The sequence below is a fragment of the Papaver somniferum genome, chromosome 2 (genome assembly GCF_003573695.1).
Source record: "Papaver somniferum cultivar HN1 chromosome 2, ASM357369v1, whole genome shotgun sequence".
Lineage (NCBI taxonomy): Eukaryota > Viridiplantae > Streptophyta > Magnoliopsida > Ranunculales > Papaveraceae > Papaver > Papaver somniferum.
The window spans coordinates 23,924,911-23,950,556 of record NC_039359.1 but is presented as its reverse complement, the minus strand read 5'-3'; the positions used below and the strand labels follow the sequence as shown (position 1 = coordinate 23,950,556).

Genomic DNA, 25,646 nt, shown 5'->3' with positions numbered 1-25,646 from the left:
GGGTTACTAGCCCTATTGGACTCGTCATCCAATTCAAGTAAAATCTCTAAATACGTTTCTCTCTCTTTTTCGTTCAAAGCTTCATCCACATACATATCTTATTCAAAGGAATCAAAATTAGGATTCAAGGTTAAATTAAATCGACTGAAATCAAGAGAATATGGATGTATTTTAAAGAAAGTTGTGATTTTATGGAAGAAAATTATGGGTAGTTTACATGGAGAAAAATAAATATCCGTTGAGGTAATAGTTGGCAATATAGGTTGGCGACTTAAGTTGTGTCGCACGTCTCAACTTATGCCGCATTTCTCATCAGCTATTGCGGATTGGGTTTTCCCATAACGCAAATATGTGTTTGGTCATACACGTGGGTGGGAAAATTATGTTATTTGCAAATTCATATAGGAACTTCCCTAGGAATAAAAGACTCCCTTTTAATAGAGTTATGACCAAGGCTTGTTCTGAAACAATATCTACCTATTTCGAAAATCCTCAAAATATACAATAAATGCATATTTCCGATACTAGCAAATATATATAATTGTATTCTAACTCAAAATTGATTTCACTCGTAGTATGGAAACAACGATTAGCTAGTGCACAACCATGTACTTGAATAGTACACAAACTAGAGGTATGCAAACCTCTAAGATTTGGTAAGCATATAATTCTACACCAAAAATGATATTAAAAAAAATTGTTTCCAGGATCTTGCTCTGAGTATTAAAGGAATATACTTGAACAATGAGATATTAAAGTTTAACATATGTTCAAACAATATGTCTATACCTATGAACATTCCCAGTCTACTCGTGTATATCTTGATGTCTGCAGAAACCCGAAAATAACAAACCAATTAAAAATTTGAATACGAACCATACATAGTATTGGGATTGATCTTTTCCTCAAGGAGTCGGTCATAAATCCAGTTTTTAAATATGAAACAAGTTTCATAGATCTACATCCTTAAACTATGTTTCTGAAATTGCTTTTAAACATAATTCGCAGGTTTTTTGGGTTTATCCGGAAGTTCAATACACTAAATAATAACAAGTTAACAATTAATGCAGTGTCGAGAACATGAAGTCCATAAACTATACAATCGAGGATTATTTATGTTTTGTTGTACGCATTTTATTTGTTGTACATTGATGTTGGTCATGTTTGTGCAAATTATGTAGTTATGTTTGTGTTTTGTATTATAGACCACATCGATGAGTCATAGTGCTCATGCAGGTTAGTATACAAGTGTAATTTCATAGTGTATTATTAACAAATATTTTAAAATAACACTTTATTAGGCCAATTCCTATGCACATGCCAAAAAAAAGTTGTTTGACATACTAGGTGGCATGGAAAACAAATTGCACCACTATGGGAAAACCACGGAGCGACCGAGTTTCTAGCGAGCGATAAAGTCTTTATCGCCAGCGTTTCCATGAATATTTCTCGGTATTGACTCTAGCGCAAATATCTAGTTCTTTATCGCTATAAATAGGTAATTTTCAAACTCAGAATTTACCCCAAATTTCTTTTACAAATTTTTTCTCTATTTCTCTCTTTCTTAATCTAAATTTCTCTATTTCTCTCTTTCTCAATTTAATTTATTTTTTCAAAATTTTCTAAATGGCACAATTTAAAACCCAACTTGATCCGGCAACACAACTTGGTTTTTCTAGAGTAGTGCTTGAAGGTGCCATTAAGAAGATATGTGATATTTGTAAAGAAATAGGTAAGAAGCAAAGATGTCTTCAAGTTTTGGATATTAACCAAGTCAAAACCGCAACTAAGAAAAGGCAGAGAAAAGTTCAAGGCCAGACAAATTTGATGCCAAAGAAGAAGATAAACAAAGGAGACTCCGTTCATGAGCGCATCAATTGAAAGTTTTGTGAAATGAAGAAGATAAACAAGATGAAGAACATTGTCCCAAATTTTTACTTTTTAAAGTCTAGTTATTTTTATTTTTCAAATTATTATTGTCTAGTTTTATGTCTTGTAAAATGACTATTAATGATTAATTCGAAGTTTGAATTCGAAAATTTGACGCATATTGTTAAAAATTAAGCTTATTCTTAATCCAATCTTAAGTTTTAATTAGAGATACATTTAAAAAAATATTAAAAATTAGGACTGACTAAGTGGACAATTAAGAAATTAAATCATAAATATTGGATAATATTTTGGCAAGTATCTTAAAATCTCGAATTAACTTCTAAATTCGAAGTCTTTTTCGTAGACGCGACGATATTCCGTACGACACATTTGTTTAAGTTCTATTATGGTTTCACCACTCCTCAAGTTTGGACCTTCTTGCTGAAGTAAACAACATACCTAGTAACTTCCATATTGATTATATTGAAGCGATGACTCAACCCTGAAACATCATGTTGGGGTTCAGTGTTTGTTCTTTTCCCCCAAAACTCTTTGCCAAAATGGTTGGGGATTGAACTCATCTGCGAATAAAGTCTCAGTTAAAGAAACATAATTCCTGCAAATACATTCATATTTTGTAGTAGTAAATTTTGGTACTCGCCTCCTAATTTGAGCTCACACATTGGCACGATTAACAATTCTTTGATTTTCCGCAATATGTTAGTTTGCTACGAACTCATCCGTGTTCGCATTATCAGTGATGCTCTTTGAGGAATTAGAAGATCAGAAAAGAATTGGAGATTGAGAAATTCTACAGAGATTTAAAAATTATGGTGTAAGTTTAAATGAATTTGAAATTGGGTATTTACAGTCGGGAAAATTTGTAGACGTTGGATAAAAAACTGATAAGCGATGATCAAGTCAGCGAGCGACGTAATGACCAATGCTGACGCTTGAATGACCAACAAGAGATATTTTGACCATCTAGCGATGGACCGTCTATCACTCGCTGGAAACTTCATCGTGTATGCATATATATTATTTCTGACATATAGACATACACGTTTGACAGTTAGGCATACCTATAGTGGGTGCATATATGGCAAAACGTAATATTTTACATATGTATAGGAATAGGCCTTATAGATGCGTGAATTTAAGGCACCGTTCTTAGTTTTGCATCAATATATTTCAAATTTATTATAAAAGAAATTTCATTGGATTTATCCACATCCAATTCGTCCACCTTCTCTCGATACACAAAATTAGTTAAAAAGACCAAAATCAATAATTCCTGAGTGAAAAAAGACATCTAGATTTTGATACTGTTTAAATGGACAAAAATGTAAAAATAGCTAGGATGTAAACAGTTTCATCCTGCCCATTTTCAAATACTTTTTCTTATTTTTAATTTACACAGGATGCATCCAGTTTCATCCTCGTTATTTTTTAAGTTTAAGCCAGGATGAATCCAGTTTTATCCTTGCTATTTTTTTTTTTGTGTTCATTTCATCCATATTAATTTTTACTCGTCTATTAGAACCGTATTTTAAAAATATTTAGACAAATGACCCATTTTCCGCTCTCGATACGATATGTATGTTAAACTCAACATCCATTATTATGTGTTGTGGTAAATAAGATTGGATGCATGCATCTGAAACTAAAACCGTACTAATCCACACCATGCTGTGGGTTATATAAGTTCGGATGAGCCCGAAGAAGAGACTAAAACCCAACAACACCACCCAACAATCACGGGTAGCAGTAACACTACACAAAAGTCTAAAACTGTCACGCTCCATGCACCACCACATCTTCAAACTCATAGGGACTAAAAGTGGCCATTACCCTGAAAAAGGATGGATGTTGAATTTGTTTGTTTGTGATATCACTCATCTATAAATACAAGGATGTCGTCTTAGTGCCTTTTACTATCGACTTGTATGATCAAGGGGTCATTTCTACTCTTTGGCATAGTTTTTTCAAAAGGTCAAGTTAACCTTTCATACACGTAAGAAACAATCAATTTTTTTGATGCAACCTATAACAACCAAGCATATATGGATGATGCACTCATAGCTGTATATTTGCGATGCAACATAATCAAATTTAAGTATTTATTCATCAATGTTGTGAATGGAACAAACAACTTTTCTTGTTGATAAGATTAAACTAGAGTTACATAATTAGGATTAGGTGTTCTTAATCATTTATTGATCAAGGAGATTTTGCAAGTGAGGGGTTTATGATGAAAGTATCTAATCGATAAGACAACTTACCTATAAGTCTTTGGGTGATTGAGTGTTGGAAGCCACGATTAATCAATTCAAAAGAGGTTAAAATGTCATTAGAGTCCTTCAAGTGAATAGCTGTCTCATATTAGACTAGACTATGACGGCTTATTTCCATGTTTTGTGCAAAATGCGAAACTTTGAACTACACCATAGCTCAATTAATTAGGGAAAGATGAAGAAAGAATAAAAAACTGTAACTAGTGGTGCATATTAATAGCCCGTTTGGATATATATTCAGATGTTGTTTTTTTGACTTCTTCAAATAAAGAAATCAGAAATTAGTTTGGGTAAATAATTTCAGAATGATTTTTAGAAACAGAAAAGTTAACTTTTTGTGAAGTAAAATGTTTTTATTTCTGACTTCTATTTCTGGAAAAGCAGAAGTCAAAAGCAGATTTGTATCCAAACACGCTCTAAATAAGTGTCCATTAACATGCTGAAGCATACAAGTTTCAGCAAGAATAAATCCCGAAAGTGACATATAGGGAACTCTAATTCGAGTCGACTATTGGGACATGACATCCATTATACTCCTAAAGATCTATAAGGTTCGCATCGTATCATGGATATCCTCAGCTTGATAGTGGATGTCCGGAGCCGCACCCCACAACGCGACGTGTGTTGGTAAAACACTGTATGCTGCATGCAGTAGCTTCCTGGAAATAGTCTTCTTTTGTGGAATGCACGTAATAGTTGATATGATGCCGATTTGCAAACGCTCACGGAAAATAAGCTAAACTTGCTTCCAAAATCCCATTGCATAAATTTCCCATACAGGGCCACCATCCCATGGTGCCCCTAGGATTTAGACAACCATTCCTTCAAAGGGATGACTCGTATTTCCGGTCTTTTTGCCACCAAACACCTCCCTCAAAACGGGTTAACAAGTAACTCCAAACTTTGACTCACCTCATTAGTAAAATCTTTTACTTACGTGTCAAATTCTCATTGGTAAACTAATAATGATTAAGTCTAATCCGATTTTGTTTTCTTATTAAACCTTCCCCTATTCACCCGCCATATTTCTCTTCTTTTTCATCATCATCATCTCTCCAACAAACAATCTCTGCAAAATCATCATCTTAATCTGATCATACCTACCCCCAGTAAATCGAACCCTGATTTTTTTTTTCCGTTCTTTCTATTCTCGTCCACAGAAAAAGAAAAACGCCTTACTTTTCGCCGCAATATAAATTTGAATAAAACTTTGAAAGTGATGTCATCATCATCTTAATACAAAGACTTCTCTATCTACAGTCAAACACTCAAGGTCTCCGTCGTTTTAAGCTTATATTTACAATATACTTTCTACAATTTTCTCTGGAGTTTTAAGGGGGCGTTTGTTTTGACGAAGAGGTGGGTGGGTTGTTCATTTTTATGTTTAATTTTGTTTAATTTTATATGATTCTTATTCTGTTGATGTATTATTGCCGTCTATTGATGTGAATTTCTTCCTCTTTTAGGTTTTTTTAGTTCAGTTTATTGATTAGCAGACAAGTTGCTGTTGATTGAGAATTTAGGGTTCTTTTATTGCTAGAGGTCAAAATTTTGCTGTTTTGGTATTGATTAAGTTTAAATTTTAGGGTTCTTTTAATTGCTAAATCAAATTTTGTTTTCTGGTGTATAGGGGTTTGATTGAATTTTGAGTTGGTGTTGTGATTAGGATTCACAAAGATGGATCCAATAACAACTCCAGCTAAAGCTGATAAGAAAGTTGAGAAATTTGATGTGAGAAAAGTGAAGGGTGTGGGAAGTATGAGCAACAAAGATATGATTGTTAGAGCTGATAAGATTGATTTAAAGAGTTTGGATATCGAATTGGAGAAGCGTCTAAGTAGGGTTTGGTCTAGGGATAAAGACCTTAATAAACCAAAGGAAGAATGGGAGATTGATTTGTCAAAATTGGAGATAAAGAGTGTTATAGCTCATGGAACTTACGGTACTGTGTATAAAGGTGGTTACGATGGCCGAGATGTTGCAGGTAATTTTTTCGATCTTGCACCATGTTACATGTATTTTTGTGTAGCTTATGAGTGACCTATTATATTGAATTGGTGGATGACCTGTTTCATTTTCACGTTTTCATTATTGACCTTGATGATTCACATGTTAGATTAGTGTTATCCTTTTTTTTTTGGTTAGTTAAGTCATAAGTTTCAGTATGGAATATATGTTGATCACTTGATTACATCTGTTGTATTGTCATTCTGGGTACAGTGTTGTACTATAATAATCTGATCAATACCAATCTGAATTACTGAAATATTAATGTATGGTAAAAAAAATTAGTATCGTGCTAGTTTCAAAATTAGATTGCTCTTAGTTGCTTATCATTTTTCTGCTACAAAATCATGTTTTGGATTGCCCTAGTTGATAATTGCTCCATTGCATGTTTTGGAATGCCGTAGTTGATAATTGCTCTTAGTTGCTTATCATTTTTCAAAATTAGATTGCTCTTAGTTGCTTATCATTAGATTGCCCTAGTTTATAATTGCTCTATTGCATGTTTGGATTTTCAGACATCGTAATTTAAGACTTATTCTGAAAATTAGTTATCACTTCATGCAACCTGTAGTTATTGGTTTTCTATTTACTTCATACCTCTCTTGAGCCATCAATTTAGTTAACTAGTTCTTGGGGGTTTGACACTACTTATATTAACTTCTGTTATTGAAGGACCTATAATTCTTCATTTTTGTTTGACTACGCCATTCTGGGTACCTTGCCTACCCAACTCTCATTGATGTTTTCTTCTAGTAGTAAATCCAGTAATGGAGCCAGGAAGGTCCAGTGGGGAAACATATTAACTGTAACCTTTCTTAATGCTGTTGTAAAGGAGGTTTATGTATTGTTGAGTTAAGGAGACACGGGTATATTTGTTAATATTATTTAACAATTTCATCAAGAGTGCGTCTTTCCTATATTGTGATTTTTAATCCTCTTATTCCCCAAAAATATTTCAAGGGATGACCGGATATGCATGCAAGTACATAGTAATATCACAACAAAATTACATGAAATGTGTTGTTAATTAGTTGTGTTGGCAACATATTTTGTGGTGGTGCCAAGTCCAAGTCTGTTGGTACATTAGTAGCAACAGGTCAACTGAAATTATTGATGAACCATATAGATGGAACTCTCACAACAGTGTTGTTTCAATATTATAGTGAAGCTTTTGGATTGGGGTGAGGATGGTGTTGCCACAACTGCTGAAACTGCTGCGCTTCGGACATCATTTAGGCAAGAGGTTGCTGTCTGGCATAAGCTTGACCATCCTAACGTTACTAAGGTAACCTTATTTGATCACTTAACGATTTGTTCCACTAGTTGCTTTGTTTCTCAAACACTCCATGGGTTATCCACATTTCATGCAGTTTATTATAAGATGTGTATGTGTCTTTTGTTGGCAACTAATTGATGTGAACATTCATCAATGATTAGTAATATTTTGTTATCTTTGTGGCTTATGATGCGTAAGAGTTAGATTTGGTTTCTTTTTATGTTCACTTCTGTTCTGTGACAACACCTTGGAAATGAAGTATTTTTATTTAAATTTTGTTGGTTACAGTTTATTGGGGCTTCAATGGGAACTTCCAATCTTAAGATTCCTCCTGGGAACTCCGACGGTCGCAGTGCCCTTCCTGCAAGAGCATGTTGTGTTGTTGTGGAGTATCTTCAAGGAACACTGAAGAGTTATTTGTTTAGAAATCGACGCAAGAAACTTCCATATAAGACTGTGATACAACTTGCATTGGACCTTGCTAGAGGGTGAGTAGAATTACTTAAAAGCTCTTGAAGTAAAAGCTGTAAATGCTAGTTATTTCGGTATTTCTAAATGGATTACATTGCTGTTTTCTTAATTTATGCAGGTTGAGTTATTTGCATTCTCAGAAGATTGTACATCGTGATGTCAAGACGGAAAACATGTTATTGGATAGTAAATTAACCGTGAAAATTGCTGATTTTGGTGTTGCTCGTGTGGAAGCTCAAAACCCAAGTGATATGACTGGTGAAACCGGTACCCTCGGGTACATGGCCCCTGAGGTATTTTCAGTTGAAGTTTAGTAATTTCGAGAAAATTAATTTTAATAATGTACAAAACCATACTTTCTGAAAAACTTAAACAAGTGGACACATTGGATAGTAAATCTAAGTGATATTCGGTGTTAAAGTGTATAAAGAATTGCCCTTTCCTTTTATTTTCATTTTCCCTGAATGTTAAGTTTGGGTTTGTAGGTTCTTGATGGTAAGCCCTACAATAGAAGGTGTGACGTATACAGCTTTGGTATATGCTTATGGGAAGTCTACTGCTGTGCTATGCCATATCCTGATCTTAGCTTTGCTGAAGTCTCATCTGCAGTTGTTCAACAGGTTAGTGTATTATCATTTGTAATTCTTACGTTTAGATGTTTCTGAAAGTTGTGCGGACGGCCAGAACCTCGTAAGACATGTTTCTGGTAAATTTTTCGTCTCTCATAGTCTCAAGCTACCATCTTGTATTTAGGATTAAGCTGACATGTTGTAGAGTCTAAACCTTTAGCATGTGCTAGCCTACTCACAAATTTTATTCTTTGCATGCACCCCGCTTCGTTTGATTTGTAGTCTGGCTACATTTAAAGACCGTCTTATAACCAAATAAACACTAGTAGTCCAGGATCTAGGAGGCAATTGAAAAGAAAATTATGTGCTTTTCTGTGTCTTTGACACACAAGCAAGAGTTCACGGGTAGTATGAAGACAGATAAAGAACATATAAAAGAAAGGCTTAAGTCTCCCGCATCATGATACGAGAAGGAGATTATTACTTATTAGGGAACTGAGATCAGTGATGACGTAGAGTTAGCATTGCCTTTGTGGGCTTATCTGAGACTTAAAAGACCTCATAACTTTGTGAAAATCAACTCTGACTAATAGCTGGATGCACACCCTTCATATATCTGAACCAGTGTATTCTTTGTTATCCGTACCCTTGGTATGCCTACTCACACTACAAGATAGAGAAAGCCCGGTCCTTAATTGGAATTAGTAAATTGACGCTACTTTTCTAGGTCACATTCTGTTTATGGTCTGCTAAGGATAGGCCACATGTTACTGCTCCAGAACAACCCATTTTAGCAGAATATATCACATTGAATATCCAGATAGTGACCTTTCAGCATTGGACTCCATTTTGTTGAAATGCATGTACTTGTATATTTTGTTGAGTTCCGTAATATTTCTTACAATCAAATTTTATTTGAAAACTCCATGATCTTCACAACTCTGTGATCTGTTTTTGTTTATAATAGCATTTGCGACCAGAAATGCCGAGATGTTGTCCGAGCCCATTAGCAAACATCATGCGGAAGTGTTGGGATGCAAACCCTGAAAAACGACCAGAAATGAGTGAGGTGGTAACGTTGTTAGAGGCTCTTGATACCAGTAAAGGAGGAGGCATGATACCAGAAGACCAGAAAAGTGGATGCTTTTGTTTCGGCGTTGCTCGGGGTCCATGATTTTTCTCTTTTTTTTTTACCTGTTTCTGCAGTGGTATTAGTGTTGTAGAGGGTTTTAGTTTGATTTCCTTTTTGTATGGTCTTCTTACATCGTATACAACCGTGTATTTTTACTTGCGGAGGAGGATGCTTGAAATAATTAGGGAAACCTATAATCACATTCAGAGCTCATTGTTTGCCCTCATAACTATATATCCAAGTCATATATATATAATTGCTTGAGTTTGTACTTTGTAATGTATATTTCTACCTTCAAGCCTTGAACACTGAAAGTCTGAAACCTTATAAGAAAATCTGTGGAAGACGGTGTAAAAGAATCCAAATCCACCTCCCTTTCTCTGCATTATCTTGAGTAAGAATATAACATTTCAAGAAAAGAAAAGAAGAATGTCTCACTTATTTTTGATTTGTTCGCGTGTAAGCTATGTTTTCATTTTCGTAAAGAAAAAAGAAATAACATGGCAGACAAACCATAGAGTAGTATATGTATGGGCGAAGTTATTTGTGTGTCAAATGAGGTAACATGGAGACCACCGCCAAGTTATCGAAAGATGAATGAAAACCATCACTTTTGAGTCGTGGCCTCCGGCCCATGGGTCCATGACCTTGAGCCCATCACCATAGACCCAGTCGGATAATTGGCTTATTCCGACGTCTCAGAGTGATGCCTTCCCAGAGTTCAGGTTTCTTTAGGATACATTGTATAACTCAGATGTGTTTATATACACTACGGTGAATAAGTAAATCCTTAAGTTACCACCAAAACCCTAATATTTCAAAAATCACAGTAGCATCATGGAAGGTGCATCAACATGGATTCGCGAGCAAGACAAGTTATTTGAAACTGGATTAGTAATATATCCAGAAGGAACACCAGATAGATTTGCTAGAATTTCTGAAAGAGTTCCTGGTAAGAGTGTATCGGAAGTTCATCGACATTATCAACTTTTGGTTCGTGACATGTTGGAAATCGAAGCCGGTCATGTTGAGTTACCAAACTATCTCGATGATTATGACATTGCTTCATCCTACGGGGATCAGTTTGTTTTGTCGTCAACGAATCAGATTGGAACAACGACTTCAAAAGCAAAGGAGAGAAAAATAGGGATTCCCTGGACAGAACAAGAACACAGGTTATATTATTCGATTGCTAGTATATAAAGCTTTTATTAGTAATTACGTTAATTAGAGTTTTGTATTTTAAGTAATTAACATTTATTTTTGCATTTTCTAGGGATTTTGTGCTGGGACTTAAGGAACGGGGTCGAGGCGACTGGAGGGGTATATCGAGAGATTTTGTGAAGTCCAGAACTCCAGGTCAAGTGGCTAGCCATGCTCAAAAGTATTTTGTACATATAAATACTAAACCGAATAAGAAAGTGAGAAAAAGATCAAGCATCCACGACACTCCTTTGTAGTAGACAAGCTGGTCTCACTGCATGCCCCAGCTATAGTTGTTCCTTCCTACACCAGGTCCAGAACCTCATGCAGAATTTTGATTTAGCTAAACATTTCTAGTACGTATGCCTTGATCATGTATATTTTTTGATTCGTTCAAGTTTTTATAGAATCGCTCTCATGTAGCAAGAAGGATAGAATGCATCTTGTGCACCAGAAAGGCGTGCATCTCTATTAAAAGGTAGTTGGACAGTATATGTTATTGAACTTGTACCCTACTACCTCACCAACCAAGATTTTTCCAAAAATAATGGTATCTTGACGCATTGAAAATAGGTTACACTGTTTTTGGTGGTTGGTGGATTTCATTCACTCCTAAAAACAAAACTTCAAAATCTTAACATCTTTTGTTATCACCAGCCACCTAGCTAGCTGATCCAGAACAGATAAATAACAGTATGAAGTGATGATATGTTAGACTTTATTATTCAATCTCTCTTCCATGACCAAGTCTATCGGTTTCTATTCTATTCTTAACCCATGCAATGCAATTGCGAACATCTGTCTTGATAGTTACATTCGGTCTGAACCAGATTGGTTAGGTAAGGACATTTCTGGAACTGATTATAGCTTTTCCAAGTGCTCAGCTGGTAAATGAGCACTTTAAAGTAAGTAAGTTTGTATATTAAACTGACATGAATATATCCTAAGTTATCCTGAGCTAGGAATAAACTAAACTTGATCTTTACTCATGTTCAGAAAAGTTCCGTTTATACTGTTGCAGTGCAGATTACGCGTTCGGTGCATTAGCTGGTTGATCTTTTACGTAGTATTCTTTTCATACTTGTGATTTCTTGGTCTTCCACCTGTAGGGAAGAGAGACAGACTAGGTTTGTTGCTTAAACTGGAGCTGGTCAAATTCAACCAAAGTTTTATCAAGGACTTGATGCAAATGTGAACTTCATTTTATATAATCAACCTGTGTGAATTGTTAAACTCAGTCAAAACTCATTATAGCAAACTTGAAACTTTTGATGGTCTTTTCCAACTTTACAAAGTGGAATTACTAACTAAAAATTGTCAAATAGGGAAATACAAATCAGTCAATGAAAACAATGGGATGGCATTTATATTGAGTTTAGGAATAATCTGTCGAAGTGTGGAAAGGGAAAATCAAACCTAACATAGCACCCCTCCACCCACCTCTTGGTTTTGGTCTAAATTTGGTAAACACATTTCTCCTACTAGATTTCCTTCCCGTACTGTACACCGTCACCAATACAAGGACAACTTTCTTAATTTCCATGTTTCCATGAAATGAAATTGTTTCTCTTTACATATTTAATTCATACCCATACAAACACAACTGTCAGTAAGCTGGTTAGATCTGGTCTCCTAGTTCTAGCTCATACGACGGTGACTTCAAAATTCCAAATCCCCATCCACCTTTTTATGGTATATGCCAAGCCAGGTATTTTCATCACAAATAACAAAAGCCTCATCAAAATCAGAATTACTCCAAATTACTGCTGGCCCAGCTTAGAACATAGGTGTGCAGTTCCCAGCCCCTGACTATCGTTGCCAAACCATCCGGTGACTACCTCCTCAAAGATGAGAGTCGGGCTCCTAGAAATCATCTACTTTTTGCAGAGTTACACACCCGAAGGATGAGAGTCAGGTTTCTGACCAACCCAACTAATCCCAGTTTGTTAGACCAAATAGATAGATTGGAAAATATAGTCTGGATTTGTGTGCCAGCAGCGGGCTTTATGGGTTCCGTACACAAAGGGGTACATTGGTAAATGCCACACAAGTGACACCCCACTCGATGCGACTATAAGAAACAATTGAAAATTTGTTCGTTTTGTGCTTTTCTCTTCACAGTTTTGTCTGTTTTTTTTTTGGTAAACTCTCTCCGAGTTCATAACACCTATCGGCTCCAAATAATCACCTATTAACCCTAATTAACTTCCTTTTTGATTAATCTAATCAATCAAAAGCTTTTCCAAATGCATCATACTAAAGGGAATGGAAACTTTGCATCATTTTCGATGGAAGATTTCCTTAAAAAATCCAAGGGTTACGCTGTGATAGATGGTGGATTAGCAACAGAGCTTGAGAGACATGGGGCTGACTTGCATGATCCTCTCTGGAGTGGAAAATGCCTCATCAGTTCTCCTCATCTTATCCGAACTGTACGTTATCTTGATTTTAATTCTTTTTTTTTTTTTTTGTGTTTACAATGCATCATTGTGATCTTAATATTGAATCTTTTGTTCATTTTATCGCTTGTTATTTACATCAAGTCAGATAATGAATTCGATTTGTGAGAAACATAGTTTGGGGGGTTTTGTTTTTTGATTTGTGAGTTTGGGTTTTGGGTTAAATTTGTTTTATTCGATTGGTTCTTAATACTTGGGTGAAAAATAGAGTTTGGTAACAACTTATCCATTCGATTAAATTTCAGGTTTTTAGACAAATGTTCAGATTGGATGACTACAGTGTATTCTGTAATTTGAAGCTATAAAATATGAAATGATAATGTCCAATGTGTTGGGAATCAAACGTGCACGTTAGCTATGCGATAAAAGACCTCGTTTTTTGTTTGTTTGTTTGTTTAAGTTCAATCATATCCTATATGTTAAATGAAGAAGGTGGGTTTTTGGAGATAGATGTTATCACCTTTAGATCTAGTCTAGTATTATTAAAAATAAAAAACCAGTTAGTGTTATTTTTAATTGAAGGATAAACAAGTAGTCTCAGTTTCTTCCTAATGGTTTTGCAATTGATATATTGTTGAGATCATTAAAGGAATGGCTTTACAGTTAACCCTTTCCTGAATCCTACTGTTAATAATTTCTTACACTTTTTTACCCCTTTTTACTAGTGCAGTGGTTATACCATATGGCTTCGTTGGTTGTCTGTTTCTTTTTCTTCATCTCTTGTACTTAGTTGGACTTGCACGATCCTGATTGGGTTCTTGATATATGCTTCTTCTCTATCGATTGATGATACAGGTACATCTTGATTATCTTGAAGCAGGTGCGGATATTCTGATCACAGCATCTTATCAGGTTCTAACTAGGACTATGTCCTTTTTTTTTCCTTTCTTTTTAATGATGCTAGAACCTATAATGGTCTTTAAAAACCTTCCTAAAGTTGAACCATCGTTTGTTTGTGTTGAGTCAGGCTACAATTCAGGGTTTTATGGCTAAAGGTTTATCTGAAAAAGAAAGTGAAGCACTGCTTGCAAAAAGTGTCTCAATTGCATGTGAGGCGCGGGATATGTATTATGAGAGGGCTTCAGAAGGTTCTTGCATTGAGGATGGAAGGGTTCTAAATAAGCGAAAAATCTTGGTTGCAGCCTCTGTTGGAAGCTACGGAGCTTATTTAGCTGATGGGTCTGAGTATGAGTGAGTTCTACCTGCCATCTCTTTATCACTTTCTAAATGACCCTGTGATATGATTATATTTATTTAGTTTGCAAAAGTTGTTTACATTTTCTACTTTCCACTATCATCAAATCTCCCAAGTATTCTCTAAAAATTTACTTCATGTTGAATGAGTAAGAACTAGAAAAATGTTTAACATAGTGTTCTTCAGATTCTCAAATAGCATTCTAACCTTTTTAAGATTGATATTTGCACAAGCATAATCTTTTTTTCTTGTCAGAAAAAAGAGAGAACATATCAGATTCCGGATTAACAATTTGTGTTCCTTGTATTTTATTCTCTTGCTGTGTCACCTTACAGCGGTAACTATGGTGATTCTGTGACACTTGCAACTTTGAAAGAATTTCATCGGAGACGGGTTCAGGTACTAGCAGAAGCTGGTGCCGACTTGATAGCATTCGAGACTATTCCAAATAAGATAGAAGCTCAGGTATCCTGGTGTTACTATATATAAAGCTGTCAATTATGTAACAAAATATGGACAGTAAGACTATGCTTCTAATTTTGTCCGTATTGATGGTTCGCCAGAACATTTAGACAGCAATAACTTTTATGGCCCTGTTTATTTGAGTTTATAGTGGCTTAACCTGTGAGTTATTTTCGTGTCCTGCAGGCTTTTGCTGAGCTTCTTGATGAAGATGACATAAAGATTCCAGCTTGGTTTGCTTTCAATTCCAAGGATGGGGTGAATGTAGTTAGTGGAGATTCTTTGGTTGAGTGTACCTTGGTTGCTAATTCATGTAAGAAGGTTGTTGCTGTTGGAATCAATTGTACCCCTCCTAGATTTATAAGTGCACTCATTTTATCCATGAAAAAGGTACGACTCTTTGTGTCTGTGCTTCAATTGAAAAGTACTATAACAGGTGTTTATTTTCTTTCGTCCTACAAATTTTTCTTATACTGCTACCTAATTGTACAGGTAACATCAAAACCATTACTTATATATCCGAATAGTGGAGAGACGTATGATGCTGATCGGAAGGAATGGGTAGTAAGCTCACTCCACTTCCCTTTTATTAATTTCATTCTTTAGCCTCTGAATTCTAAATTTGATCTTCTCTTTGTGTTGGTGAAGATTCAACTGTTAAAGCATAAAATAAAACAAGAATGTATTGAATTCTTTCTGTCTGGCAAATGTCTCCGTGTTTTCTACTTCTGAAGTTTTTTTGTTCTTTTTGTTCTTTAGGAGTCCACAGGGGTTTCAAATGAAGACTTTGTCTCTTACGTGAATGTATGGCGTGAAGCTGGAGCTTCACTTATAGGTGGCTGTTGCCGAACAACTCCAGATACTATCAGAGCTATCCACAAGGTCCTTTCGGCTGGATCTTCTACTGCAGTACCATCTAAGGATTAGCTACTCTCCCAGATCACCAATTTTACAACGCGAATACAAAATGAAACAGGAGTATTAACAAAATTATTAGATGGATTAGCATATTAAACTCTGAAACATGTTTCTGTTCTTCCTGTAATCATAACTTTTAGGGTGAAAGTAGTGTTACCAGTTAATATCTATGGTTCCATTTCTTTAAATTTCACATTTCTTTTCAATTTATGAGAATCGTAGATTTTGAATTCTCCAAGGTTTCATGTGGGAAGGCTAAATATTGCAATAACTAGCATATCAAACCAATGTTAGTGGGTTGCCCATGGTCTTCCATCTTTCGTTGTACCCTCGCAGAAGATGGCAACCATATCATCCAAAATCTATGAACCCACACGGTTTCTTTGAGTTTTGATCACCAAAAATTTGCAGAAACTAGCATTTCCATGCGTAGATCAGGACAACAATGGGGTTCACACAAGGTTACACATTTATCTCTTCCATTTCTTCTGCTAGAAAGAACAATGACCTTTAAGGCTGTGCACTAAGCAGCTTTGCTGAGGAAAAAGACAAAATAAATTATATTTCTACCAACATCCACTATTACATGAAATCAGAACCATGTCTGCTTAAATCTGACCAGAAAGCCTACTCACAGAGTTGCAGATTCAAATTTGTTTGAAAACAGGATCAACAAAAGCCTGGTGCATGGGGTCTAAAAGCCAGAGGTTAGCTAGATGATGATGAGATGAAGCAAGTCTGTGGACTTCTTCCATAAGCCAGATAGTTGCTTCGGCTTTACGAGGGTGAATGACTCCATCAAGAGGTAGGTACTCATTGTTAGTGCCAATCCTCGCTTTATCCCACTGTTTTAAGCAGATATTAGTCAGATAATGCAAGGGTTGCTTGTATAACGACTTGAGTGATCTGGCTAGTTCCTGCCACGTGTTGAATGGAACTGCAGACCCATGTAGAGAAGGAACAGGAATTTGCTTCATGTATTCTTGATACATTTCTGCTCTTCTGCTAATTATATCTGCACCAAAAAGCACACTTTACTGACTTTGAAAAATATAAAACACGGTTCTTTTGCACCTTTATTCATCATTCACGGGTATAAATTCTTAGGAAGAAAAAGGAAAACCCGTTTCGAAATTTAGCACATGCTAACTGCAGCTATAGAAACGCCATGCAATAGATATCAAACCTAAAAATGATGGCAAATGATCATCAGATAGATGCCATGCAATAGTTGCAAATGGCCAGGTATGGCATCTGCCAGTTGACCTAGTCCACTTAATCCAACCTTAAGCATTTTGTAACACCAAATTTCATACTATGATTTAAACATTAATCAAATTCTGGTGCCAAACGGACACATCCTCACCTGCCCACTCGAACTCATGTCTTTCCTAACATCATAATTCATAATTAAACAATGAAACATATCCTAGACAATTAGTGATAAAGACATGCAGTAAAATCTTAAACACACGTATATACCTTGAGGAGTAAGTTCTTTGTCTAGCTCAATAACTGCTGCAGGTATGACGGCTGGTTTCACATCACTGGATACTTCTTTAACATCTGTATCCGACTCCCAACCATCCGAAGAATCGGATGATACAATCACTTCATTACCATCCCAAGGCATTGCGCTATTCACAGAATTTCAACACAATTTTCCTCTGCATAATCATAATCAGGAGAAACAACAAGAAAACCCGACACAATTAATAAATTACTTTAGTTTGAAATGGTAAATTCAATAAATGATTATAATACTGACGAATTAGATTTAGAAGAAGATATATGAAATTTTAGAACTAGGGTTTTCTACTACATTTTCTAGTGAGAGGGATTAGAAAATTGAAGGAGAAATACTTACTAGATTTAGAGAGAGAGACAAAGGAGGAGATGTGAGAAATTGTTTAGTTATTTTGTTTGTTTTCTTTTTTTGGACTCAGTTTTTCTCCGGAGAGCAGCTTTTCTTTTGGTTGGGCGAATTTCAGTTTCAGTAGAGTGGGATTCGAGAAGAAGATTTCTCTTCTAGTATCATCAAGGTTGTTGCACAGTCGTTGTTTTTCACGCTTTGCTTGCTTCTTTGGGGTGGTACACGTGTGGTTTAAGGGAATAATCAAGATAAAAATACCGTTGGAATTTGGCACCCTGCTCTCAGTGGGATTTAGTGCCATAACTGTAGCCGTAGGCCTGAGCATGGTCTAAGTTACTGTTTTGGCCCTATCCACAAAATTTGACATTTTGGAATACCACATTGTGGAAATTGAATTATTGTCCTTCTTTTTGATGGGCTTTATAAATATCCTTATCATACAATAAATATATTCCTATACATCTATTAGCCCACCTTGTCCACCAACGTTTTTTATTTCCTTCCATATTTATCCTCCCTGCATTACATCAATCGTTTTTATTCTTTTCTTCGCAGATCGAATTCTCTCTTTCTTTCTCTCCAACGACAGCCACCACTACCACCTACTCCGCCGCTGCAAATAGACTCAGGAACCTCTTCCTCTATCACATCCGCCGCTACAAATAGATTCATGAATCAATCAATAACCCTAGAACTCAGATGTATCTGTTGATTCAGATTCATATCCCACAATCGATCTCAGATTTTAATTCTCAGGTTCGATTTTGATCTTGTTTTTTTCATTTTTTTTGCATATTTTCTTTAGATTTTCGTTTCGGAACTATGTTATGATAAGTGTAATTCAAGAAATATTGGAGCTTGGATATTGATTTTCCAGTGCTTTTATCACTATCAAACACTTGAATCAAATGCTGATGTTGTTAAATCGATGAGGATTGGAATTTACTAACAGGCAGTGATTTTTTTTTGGTTATTCAATTTGAAGGAGTTTAATGTGAATGATGATGTATTTGCTATGTATGTGTGGGATTGATTTTGTGGTTATATTTATATATGTGTAGCTTTTCTTAGTGCAGAAGAGAGGGAAAGTAAGATTAATTAGTCCAGGAAGAAGTGAAAAGTTTGTGTAGGTATTTCAAGGAGGGACTAACAGTAGAAAAGTTTAATTTTGATACGAAAGATAGCTGGTTATCTAGAAGCTTTCTATGTGCTAGGTTGAATGAATGAAGCTGAATACCATTTTAGAAACCAGTGAATGAATAAGATCTATGAAAAATTGAAGATTAAGATGGGGTTGGTAATGCTGATACTAATGTGTTGGAGGATGATAGTTGTATCATATGGTTGTCTTGTTTAGTACTTTATGATATTTTCGTGGGTGTTGATAACTCTTGAGAAATCGTTTGGAATATATTGAGCAATTCTTATATACTGTTTTTGGTCATTGTGTCGTTTCAGATGTGGATTTTCACTTTCATTTTGTTTGTGTTTTTAACTGTTACCTGGAGGTTTAGTAATTAGTATTATTTGCCTAGTGTCATAAATTCTTTTGGCTCTAGATTACTCAAATATGATGGGATGAAAAATTAATGATAACCATTTTTAAATGTGCAGGTGTTTACACATAACATAAGTAAAAGCAACTGGCCAAATGCCCTAAAGCAAATTCAAACTATAACACGCTGCAAGTCATCTTTTTATCATTGTTTATGGCATCAGGTGAGTGCTATTTTCTGTTAATAAGTAAACTTTTGTATTTTACCGTGCTTGAGGATTGAGAAACAGATAGAAAATGCTAACTGGGGAGACGAATTTTCCATTCTTCTCAAGAGCTTCTTTGACCTTAGTTCAATAGGAATAAGCATTAGATCCAATTGTTCATTGACATATTAATTTGAATAGTTGCAGACGCATCATCTTAACTTCAAGTCTCCTAAAAAGATTTTACATGCTTTCACATATGATAACATCTCTGCTTTTGAGCATATTTTTATATAATCATGGCTTTAGTAATTTTTTATGTCACTTTGTCCCTAGTGGTACATCGTGTAGACTAAAGTGGTTCATTTGGTTGAATATTGCTCCTCAATTTTGCAGAAGCATGAGTGACTCCATGTAGGATTGATATGTTTTTATGGATCAACTCCTATTGTTGACCCAATTTTTATGGGACCAACTACTGTTGTTGATCCGATCAACTCCTATTGTTGACAACATTTTCTTGGATTAGTATAATCATGCTTGTAGTTTAAATCATGTTTGTAGTTTAAATGTAAAGTTCTTTAAATGTTGAATTTGTGGTGCGATGGTAGCATGACTGACTCCATGTCAGATGATGCGTGTTCGACTCACGCCAAGTTCACTCCATTTGCATGGATCAACTTTCATTGTTGATCCAATTTAGTGGATCAACTACCATTGTTGATCCCCTAAATTGGATCAACTTCTACTGTTGATCCTTTTTTTTTTTGGATCAACTACCATTGTTGATCCCCTAAATTGGATCAACTTCTACTGTTGATCCTTTTTTTTTGGATCAACTACTGTTGTTGATCCCCCAAATTGGATCAATTTCTACTGTTGATCCTTTTTTTAGTTGTATCAACTACTGTTGTTGATACAAAAATATCTGAACCTGGTAGCGGCGGCGGAGGCGGTGGTGGTGGTGGCGGCGGCGATGGTGGTGGTGGCGACAAACTAGTGGTGGAGGATGCGACAGACTAGTGGTGGTGGAGGACTGTTGGTGGTGAAGGAGTGGTGGTGGAATATTAGTAGTGGTGGCGGTTGGTAGGTGGTGGTTGTTGAACGATGGTGGTGGAATGGTAGTTGAATATTGGTGGTGGTGGTGCTGGTGGTGGTGGTGGTGGTGGTGCTGGTAGAGGAAGAAATTTGTTCCATTTTGAAATAAAGAAAAATATTATATGAGTGAGGGTATTAAGGTAATCTAATTTTAAATGGATAAGGTTATTAAAAAGTAGGGACATATTTATTGTTGTATAAGGATATATTTATTGGGAGTCAAAAGTAGGGACATATAAATAATGTACCCTACCACATTTCGCTATTATACGTTGGTTTATCTGGAAAGCCAAATGTAACTTTGTCTTCAACAATATTACTCCTAATGCTAGTACTACTTCCAATAAGATAACTTAGCATCCCTGCTCCTTTAACAGAGTGATGCACAATCCAAGGCACATTCTAAATAATCTTTATTATCAAAGGAATCATGATGATAGGACTAACAATATTATAAGAACCCATAAAGAAAAGTTTTGGGTCATTGTTGAGAAGTAAAGATGATATGGGTCCTACACGTCTTGGTCATAACAATGACTACACCTTTTCCGAGAATAGTATGAGAGAGAGCTTGCTTTTCATTGTACTATATTCCTCTTTTTATAGGCTTTTCCCAAAATCCGTAATTGGAACCTTCTTACTTACTATTGTTGTCACTCTCCTTAATATGACCCCTAACTTCTCATTAATCCCATCCTTATCCTTGTTATACCATGACACACTCTGTTGGACTTGGGCTTTAGTCCCCAAGCTTCTTTCAGGACTCCCTATCCCTATTAAGGAGTAACTATCTCCATGTATCAACATTAGACCCCTGATTATTGGGTTAATTTTCAAATAACCCGATAATCATTCGATATTTTCCCAAGCGCCCCTGTAAGCGAGAAGAAAGGCTGCCCTTATCAATTCCACGTTCCCTCTGGAGGTTGGCTTCCCCGCGACGTGTCAAGATTCCTTTCAGTTTCCTTCAGTTATTTCACCTTTTGTAACCGCCACATCCCTCTCCGGAAATGGAATATACATATATATATATATATATATATATATATATTATATCCCCTTTCTTGCTTTTCATTCACCCAATTGTTTTTATCCTGTTTTGGACTTACCATGCTCGCGCCATGTCAACTGATTCTTCTAGAAGTGACAGAGATCGAAGAAACTGAGCTGGAAGACCAAGAAGCGTCGTTTTTACCCAAGCCCATGGACGACGACTCTTACACAATTGAAGAATTTCCAGGCAATATCGTTCTGAAGCGCGCCTTGAGGCCGAGGGTTCTTAGTACCGGCCAAAGCGTGATCCCCACGGATGATAAACTCATTCATCACCTCCTTAATCCTCATGTGTTGTCTATCCTCCTGCACCCTGATGGATTATGCATCATGAGCCTGAAGAGCCAACTTTCTTTTTGTTCAAAAAGGTCTCGTGCATGGTCGTTCACAGCAGGGATTACCTTCTTCCTACTATCGAGTTCTTTTCTACCGCCATAACACCACCCATATGACCCCATTGGGTAACTTATATCTTCTCCAACCCCGACTACTAAGCCATTATCAGGTCAGCGGGTATCGAGGATGCGATAAACACGTCTCTTCATTGGGAAGTAGTCAAATGTAAGCGTGATGTTACACGGCTTTGTTGTCGTTGGGTGTCTCATATTCATACTTTTTTTATATGAGGGGAGGTTACTATCGTCCTGCAGGACGTGGTTGTGTTTACAGGTTTTCCCCTCCATGGCACTCATTCTTACGACGAGGCGGCTGTCTTTGCGGCTTTGACTGACGAGGATAGGGAGTTATGGGCTTATCTGATAGGTGGTAAAGACCAGTCGCGTAAGGAGAAGGTGAGGAAAGATCAGGCGCCGCAAAATGGAGGTGGCCCTAAAGCCATCGGACAAAAGGAAAAGTTAACCCCTGCCGCCAAGGGGAAATCCATTATATCAGGGAGCAAAAAACCACCTTCACCATGTCCGACATGCGAGCGCTTACTGGATAGCTCTACCCGAGCTTTTGAGGCTCTCCAGGGTTCTGTTGCTTCACTCACGCGGGCTACCGATTCTTCCGATATTGTCATTAAGCAGAACAGGCGCGCCTCCTTCCCTCTCTGGATTAAGTACTGGGCCCCAATGATGGTTGATAAGAAGGTCGTGTCTCCTCTTAGGAAGGAAAAGAAGCCCCGTGCTGAGTTGGCAGTCTTTATTTTGTTTTGGCTTTGTCGTGATGTCTTTGAGTACAGTCCTTGAGGCACCATCAAGAGCGAGCTTATGTCGATGGCTATATTGATGTCACATGGTGCTTCTTTTTCCCTGGCTCCGATGTTTTTGGGGGGTTTGTATCGCCAGTTGGATTTGCTTTGTTATGACATCCGTCGGGTGGACGGGATTCATGAGGTTGAAACCTTTGTTCCTGCTTATTTTATCCAGACGTGGGTGGGAACACCTTCCAGAGTATGTCCCTGAGGTTCGCTCCTTGGCAGTCTATTGTGAAGAGGAGGTCAAGTAAGCGGATTGTACTCTTACCATGGTTCCTTCCACTTATAGTTATCCATGGATGGCTCTTTGGCGTGATAAGGAGAGGGAGACCAAGGATGACATAATGGATTTCATGGATGTATCCAAAGACTTTAAGTTATTTACTTATCACGATGATTACTATGGTCTTGCGCATTACGACTTTACATCCCCGTTGGAGGGTTCGTTGTTGGATTCCTCGCACGTTTTGTCAGTATCGGATTTTGACTCAGTAATGACGGCATTGCCTGGCTATCTTACTGGTAAATTTACATCGACATATTATAATCCTGATCGTGCATCTCGTTAATTGGGGTTTTACCAAGGGGTTCCTTGTTCTTTCCTACCTCCATTCGATTCTGATATCCAGGCGGTTCTGCCAGTTTTGGTCGCTTCTTCTTCAAGAGTGCAACTCGTCTAAGCGATCGTTGGATCAGTTTTTCTTTCCAAAATCCTGTCCCGGACCGTCTTTTAGCCATTTATAAGGCGACTCATGAATATCAGGATTATATTCGTCGGCGCGTGTTAAATTTCGTTTTGCACCAAGTGTCCCCTCTAATCTTAAACTGTTGCATGCGTCTGGTCGTGTTAAGCTGAATGACGAAGTAACATAAGAGCATAGTTTTAAACCCGTTACCAAGGGTCGTCCCTTGGAACTGTTGGTAACTTCTTGGGATCCAACGGATGGGCATGATCCTATAGGAAGGAGTTGAAGAAGAGAGAAGCTAAAACCCCTTTTTCTAGTAGGAAACCTGCTAGGATTCATAGCGATGCAGGTGCGTTTTGAACTTGTCATTACCTTATGCTTTCTTTCTTCTTCTTATTTTTTTTTAAAAAAATTGTAGGTGTTGCATTCTTAAGGGTCCTTATCATCCAACCCCATGGGATAAAAACCTCATTCGTATTTGATATAGGAGTACCTTAATATGCTTGAGTGAGAGTGGTCTTAGAAGAGTCTCTCTAAGAAGGCCAAATGGGATGTGACTATATCATCTGATTCCCGCGCTTGTTCCTCCGCTAATGCCTTACATTTATTTCCCACAAAGAGTTGGTGGTTGTCCCATTCTTTCATTCGTGGATTGTATGCAAAGTCTTGATATCGAGTTGTCAGGGGGGTCTGTATGGATTTCTCCGCGTTTGCATGTGTCATTGGTTAACCCTTTGAATACGAAAACCTTTCATGCTAGGGGCCAAGCCTTAGAGTGCCCTGGTGATGTGCTCGATTCTCTTAGTCCTACCTGCTCAACTCGTTCGGTTTTGGGTGGGTCTTCGGCCCAGGTGGAACCTCAACAAGATTCTCCTGTAGGTAACTGCCCATTCTCTATCTTACACATGTTTCCATGTTTAATTCGTGGCGTCCTTTGATTTTGTTCTATTTATACATCGAGTTTCCTTCTCAATGTCATATTTTCTTTGTTTTGTAGGTTCTTCCGGGGATTCCGAGTCATCTTCCGGCTCTTCTTCTTCTCACTCGAAACCTCGCGAGCCTTCTCTTGATCTCTCTCTTCCTGAGGTTACTTCTTTCCTTCGTTTCTTTTCCGCGCGTTTGTTGTTGTCTATTTTTTTTTTTTGCATTTCATCATTTCCCCGTGTATTGACATTTTCCTTTTTTTTTTCTTTTTTTTTTTTTAGAATATGGGTAATAAGCACAAAGAATTCATCAAGTCGAACAACTCTGGTGATATGAACACAGTGAAGCGCATGAGACTTGCGGGGATGGCTCTATGATGAGTGTCCATCCGGAAGAGAATCCTAATGCTTCCGACCCACGATCATTGCCTGAGGATGTCTAGTTCCGCTTTTCAAAAGTAGTGGACGTTGCTGAAGCTGGTGTCAGCCCGCAAGTTTACACGTGGGTACATGAATTTTGAGTTCCTTCTGCCTTAGACGCTACTTACAGGAGTATTGTCGAGAGGTGCAGCCATATGGTAAAAGATTGTATTCCTGATATAAAGACCTTGTGTTATACAAATAATAACCTTCTGGAGGTCGCTGATAATCTTTCACGGGTGATGGATGGTCTCATTGATGTGGGTGTGTTGAAGGGTTGGGAGATTACCATTCGATCAGCTCTCAGTCTCGACTTTCCAGTGAAGTGGTTGGACGAGCTGTTGGCTAAGCTGGAGATCGCACCTCCCAGGACAGATTGCCAAATTGGAGAAATATTTGACCGTTCTTGACGGCGCGACTTCTGAAAATAAGGTGGCGCTGAACAAGCTCGTTTCTAGCGTTGCGGCGGAAACTGTTACAGCCCAGCAAGCGGAGGCGACAGAGAAGGAGGTTCGCGTGGAGCTTGAGAAGAAAGGGAAGGAGTGGGCTACGTTCCAATCTGTTTGACGTGTTTTCATTTCATACTCTTTCCTCCCCTTCCCCCTTTTATATGACATTGTGGTGTGTCTGATTAAGATTTGAGGATATTGTGGATATTTTATCTGTTGTTGCTGTTATTATTATTTTTTGTTTTTGAGGTTATTTGGGATTCTGCTATACTTGCATCTGAGTTGTCGTTTATTTGTGTGTTGCCTGTTATAGGATCCACGCTTGCAGAGTTTATTACTTATGCTCTTACTTCTTTCTTCTCATGTCCACCAATTTTTTTTTATTCA

The 25,646-nt window shown here is 37.1% G+C and overlaps 4 protein-coding genes across 7 annotated transcripts; 3 read left to right on the top strand and 1 right to left on the bottom strand.

The window, feature by feature from the left end:
- The first annotated feature begins 5,209 nt into the window (after positions 1 to 5,209).
- On the top strand, positions 5,210 to 9,900 carry LOC113347155 (serine/threonine-protein kinase STY13-like). Of its 2 annotated transcripts, none has more exons than XM_026590752.1 (7): positions 5,210 to 5,525; positions 5,797 to 6,150; positions 7,337 to 7,458; positions 7,738 to 7,937; positions 8,039 to 8,213; positions 8,406 to 8,540; positions 9,457 to 9,900. In XM_026590752.1, the coding sequence occupies exons 2-7, from the start codon at positions 5,844 to 5,846 to the stop codon at positions 9,661 to 9,663; spliced, it is 1,146 nt and encodes a 381-aa protein (XP_026446537.1). In that variant the 5' UTR covers positions 5,210 to 5,525; positions 5,797 to 5,843; the 3' UTR covers positions 9,664 to 9,900. The 2 variants fall into 2 exon arrangements, with proteins under 2 accessions (XP_026446537.1, XP_026446538.1); XM_026590753.1 differs by lacking the exon at positions 5,210 to 5,525 and adding an exon at positions 5,690 to 5,708.
- A 558-nt stretch (positions 9,901 to 10,458) lies between these two features.
- On the top strand, positions 10,459 to 11,081 carry LOC113350745 (transcription factor SRM1-like). The gene is made up of 2 exons (XM_026594869.1): positions 10,459 to 10,796; positions 10,898 to 11,081. The coding sequence occupies exons 1-2, from the start codon at positions 10,459 to 10,461 to the stop codon at positions 11,079 to 11,081; spliced, it is 522 nt and encodes a 173-aa protein (XP_026450654.1).
- A 1,867-nt stretch (positions 11,082 to 12,948) lies between these two features.
- Positions 12,949 to 16,091, top strand: LOC113347152 (homocysteine S-methyltransferase 2-like). 2 transcript variants are annotated; one of them, XM_026590749.1, is made up of 7 exons: positions 12,949 to 13,256; positions 14,079 to 14,135; positions 14,251 to 14,474; positions 14,814 to 14,943; positions 15,127 to 15,330; positions 15,433 to 15,501; positions 15,700 to 16,091. In XM_026590749.1, the coding sequence occupies exons 1-7, from the start codon at positions 13,071 to 13,073 to the stop codon at positions 15,865 to 15,867; spliced, it is 1,038 nt and encodes a 345-aa protein (XP_026446534.1). In that variant the 5' UTR covers positions 12,949 to 13,070; the 3' UTR covers positions 15,868 to 16,091. The 2 variants fall into 2 exon arrangements, with proteins under 2 accessions (XP_026446534.1, XP_026446533.1); XM_026590748.1 differs by having other exon boundaries at positions 15,433 to 15,504; positions 15,700 to 16,020.
- A 33-nt stretch (positions 16,092 to 16,124) lies between these two features.
- LOC113347153 (protein RDM1-like) lies at positions 16,125 to 17,891 on the bottom strand. Of its 2 annotated transcripts, XM_026590751.1 has the most exons (4): positions 17,726 to 17,891; positions 17,341 to 17,525; positions 16,494 to 16,873; positions 16,125 to 16,394 (listed from the first exon to the last, which is right to left on the bottom strand). In XM_026590751.1, the coding sequence occupies exons 2-3, from the start codon at positions 17,489 to 17,491 to the stop codon at positions 16,506 to 16,508; spliced, it is 519 nt and encodes a 172-aa protein (XP_026446536.1). In that variant the 5' UTR covers positions 17,492 to 17,525; positions 17,726 to 17,891; the 3' UTR covers positions 16,125 to 16,394; positions 16,494 to 16,505. The 2 variants fall into 2 exon arrangements, with proteins under 2 accessions (XP_026446536.1, XP_026446535.1); XM_026590750.1 differs by having other exon boundaries at positions 16,263 to 16,873.
- Positions 17,892 to 25,646: the final 7,755 nt, after the last annotated feature.

Bases quoted from the DNA above. Each gene is read 5' to 3' on its own strand.
- LOC113347155 (XM_026590752.1), top strand. From the start codon at position 5,844: ATGGATCCAATAACAACTCCAGCTAAAGCTGATAAGAAAGTTGAGAAA. The intron at 6,151-7,336 runs GTAATTTTTTCG...TCAATATTATAG, and splicing joins CGATGGCCGAGATGTTGCAG to TGAAGCTTTTGGATTGGGGT. The intron at 8,214-8,405 runs GTATTTTCAGTT...TTGGGTTTGTAG, and splicing joins TCGGGTACATGGCCCCTGAG to GTTCTTGATGGTAAGCCCTA.
- LOC113350745 (XM_026594869.1), top strand. From the start codon at position 10,459: ATGGAAGGTGCATCAACATGGATTCGCGAGCAAGACAAGTTATTTGAA. The intron at 10,797-10,897 runs GTTATATTATTC...TGCATTTTCTAG, and splicing joins TGGACAGAACAAGAACACAG to GGATTTTGTGCTGGGACTTA.
- LOC113347152 (XM_026590748.1), top strand. From the start codon at position 13,071: ATGCATCATACTAAAGGGAATGGAAACTTTGCATCATTTTCGATGGAA. The intron at 14,136-14,250 runs GTTCTAACTAGG...GTGTTGAGTCAG, and splicing joins TGATCACAGCATCTTATCAG to GCTACAATTCAGGGTTTTAT. The intron at 15,331-15,432 runs GTACGACTCTTT...CTAATTGTACAG, and splicing joins TCATTTTATCCATGAAAAAG to GTAACATCAAAACCATTACT.
- LOC113347153 (XM_026590751.1), bottom strand. From the start codon at position 17,491: ATGCCTTGGGATGGTAATGAAGTGATTGTATCATCCGATTCTTCGGAT. The intron at 16,874-17,340 runs GTATATACGTGT...TTTTTGGTGCAG, and splicing joins CAAAGAACTTACTCCTCAAG to ATATAATTAGCAGAAGAGCA.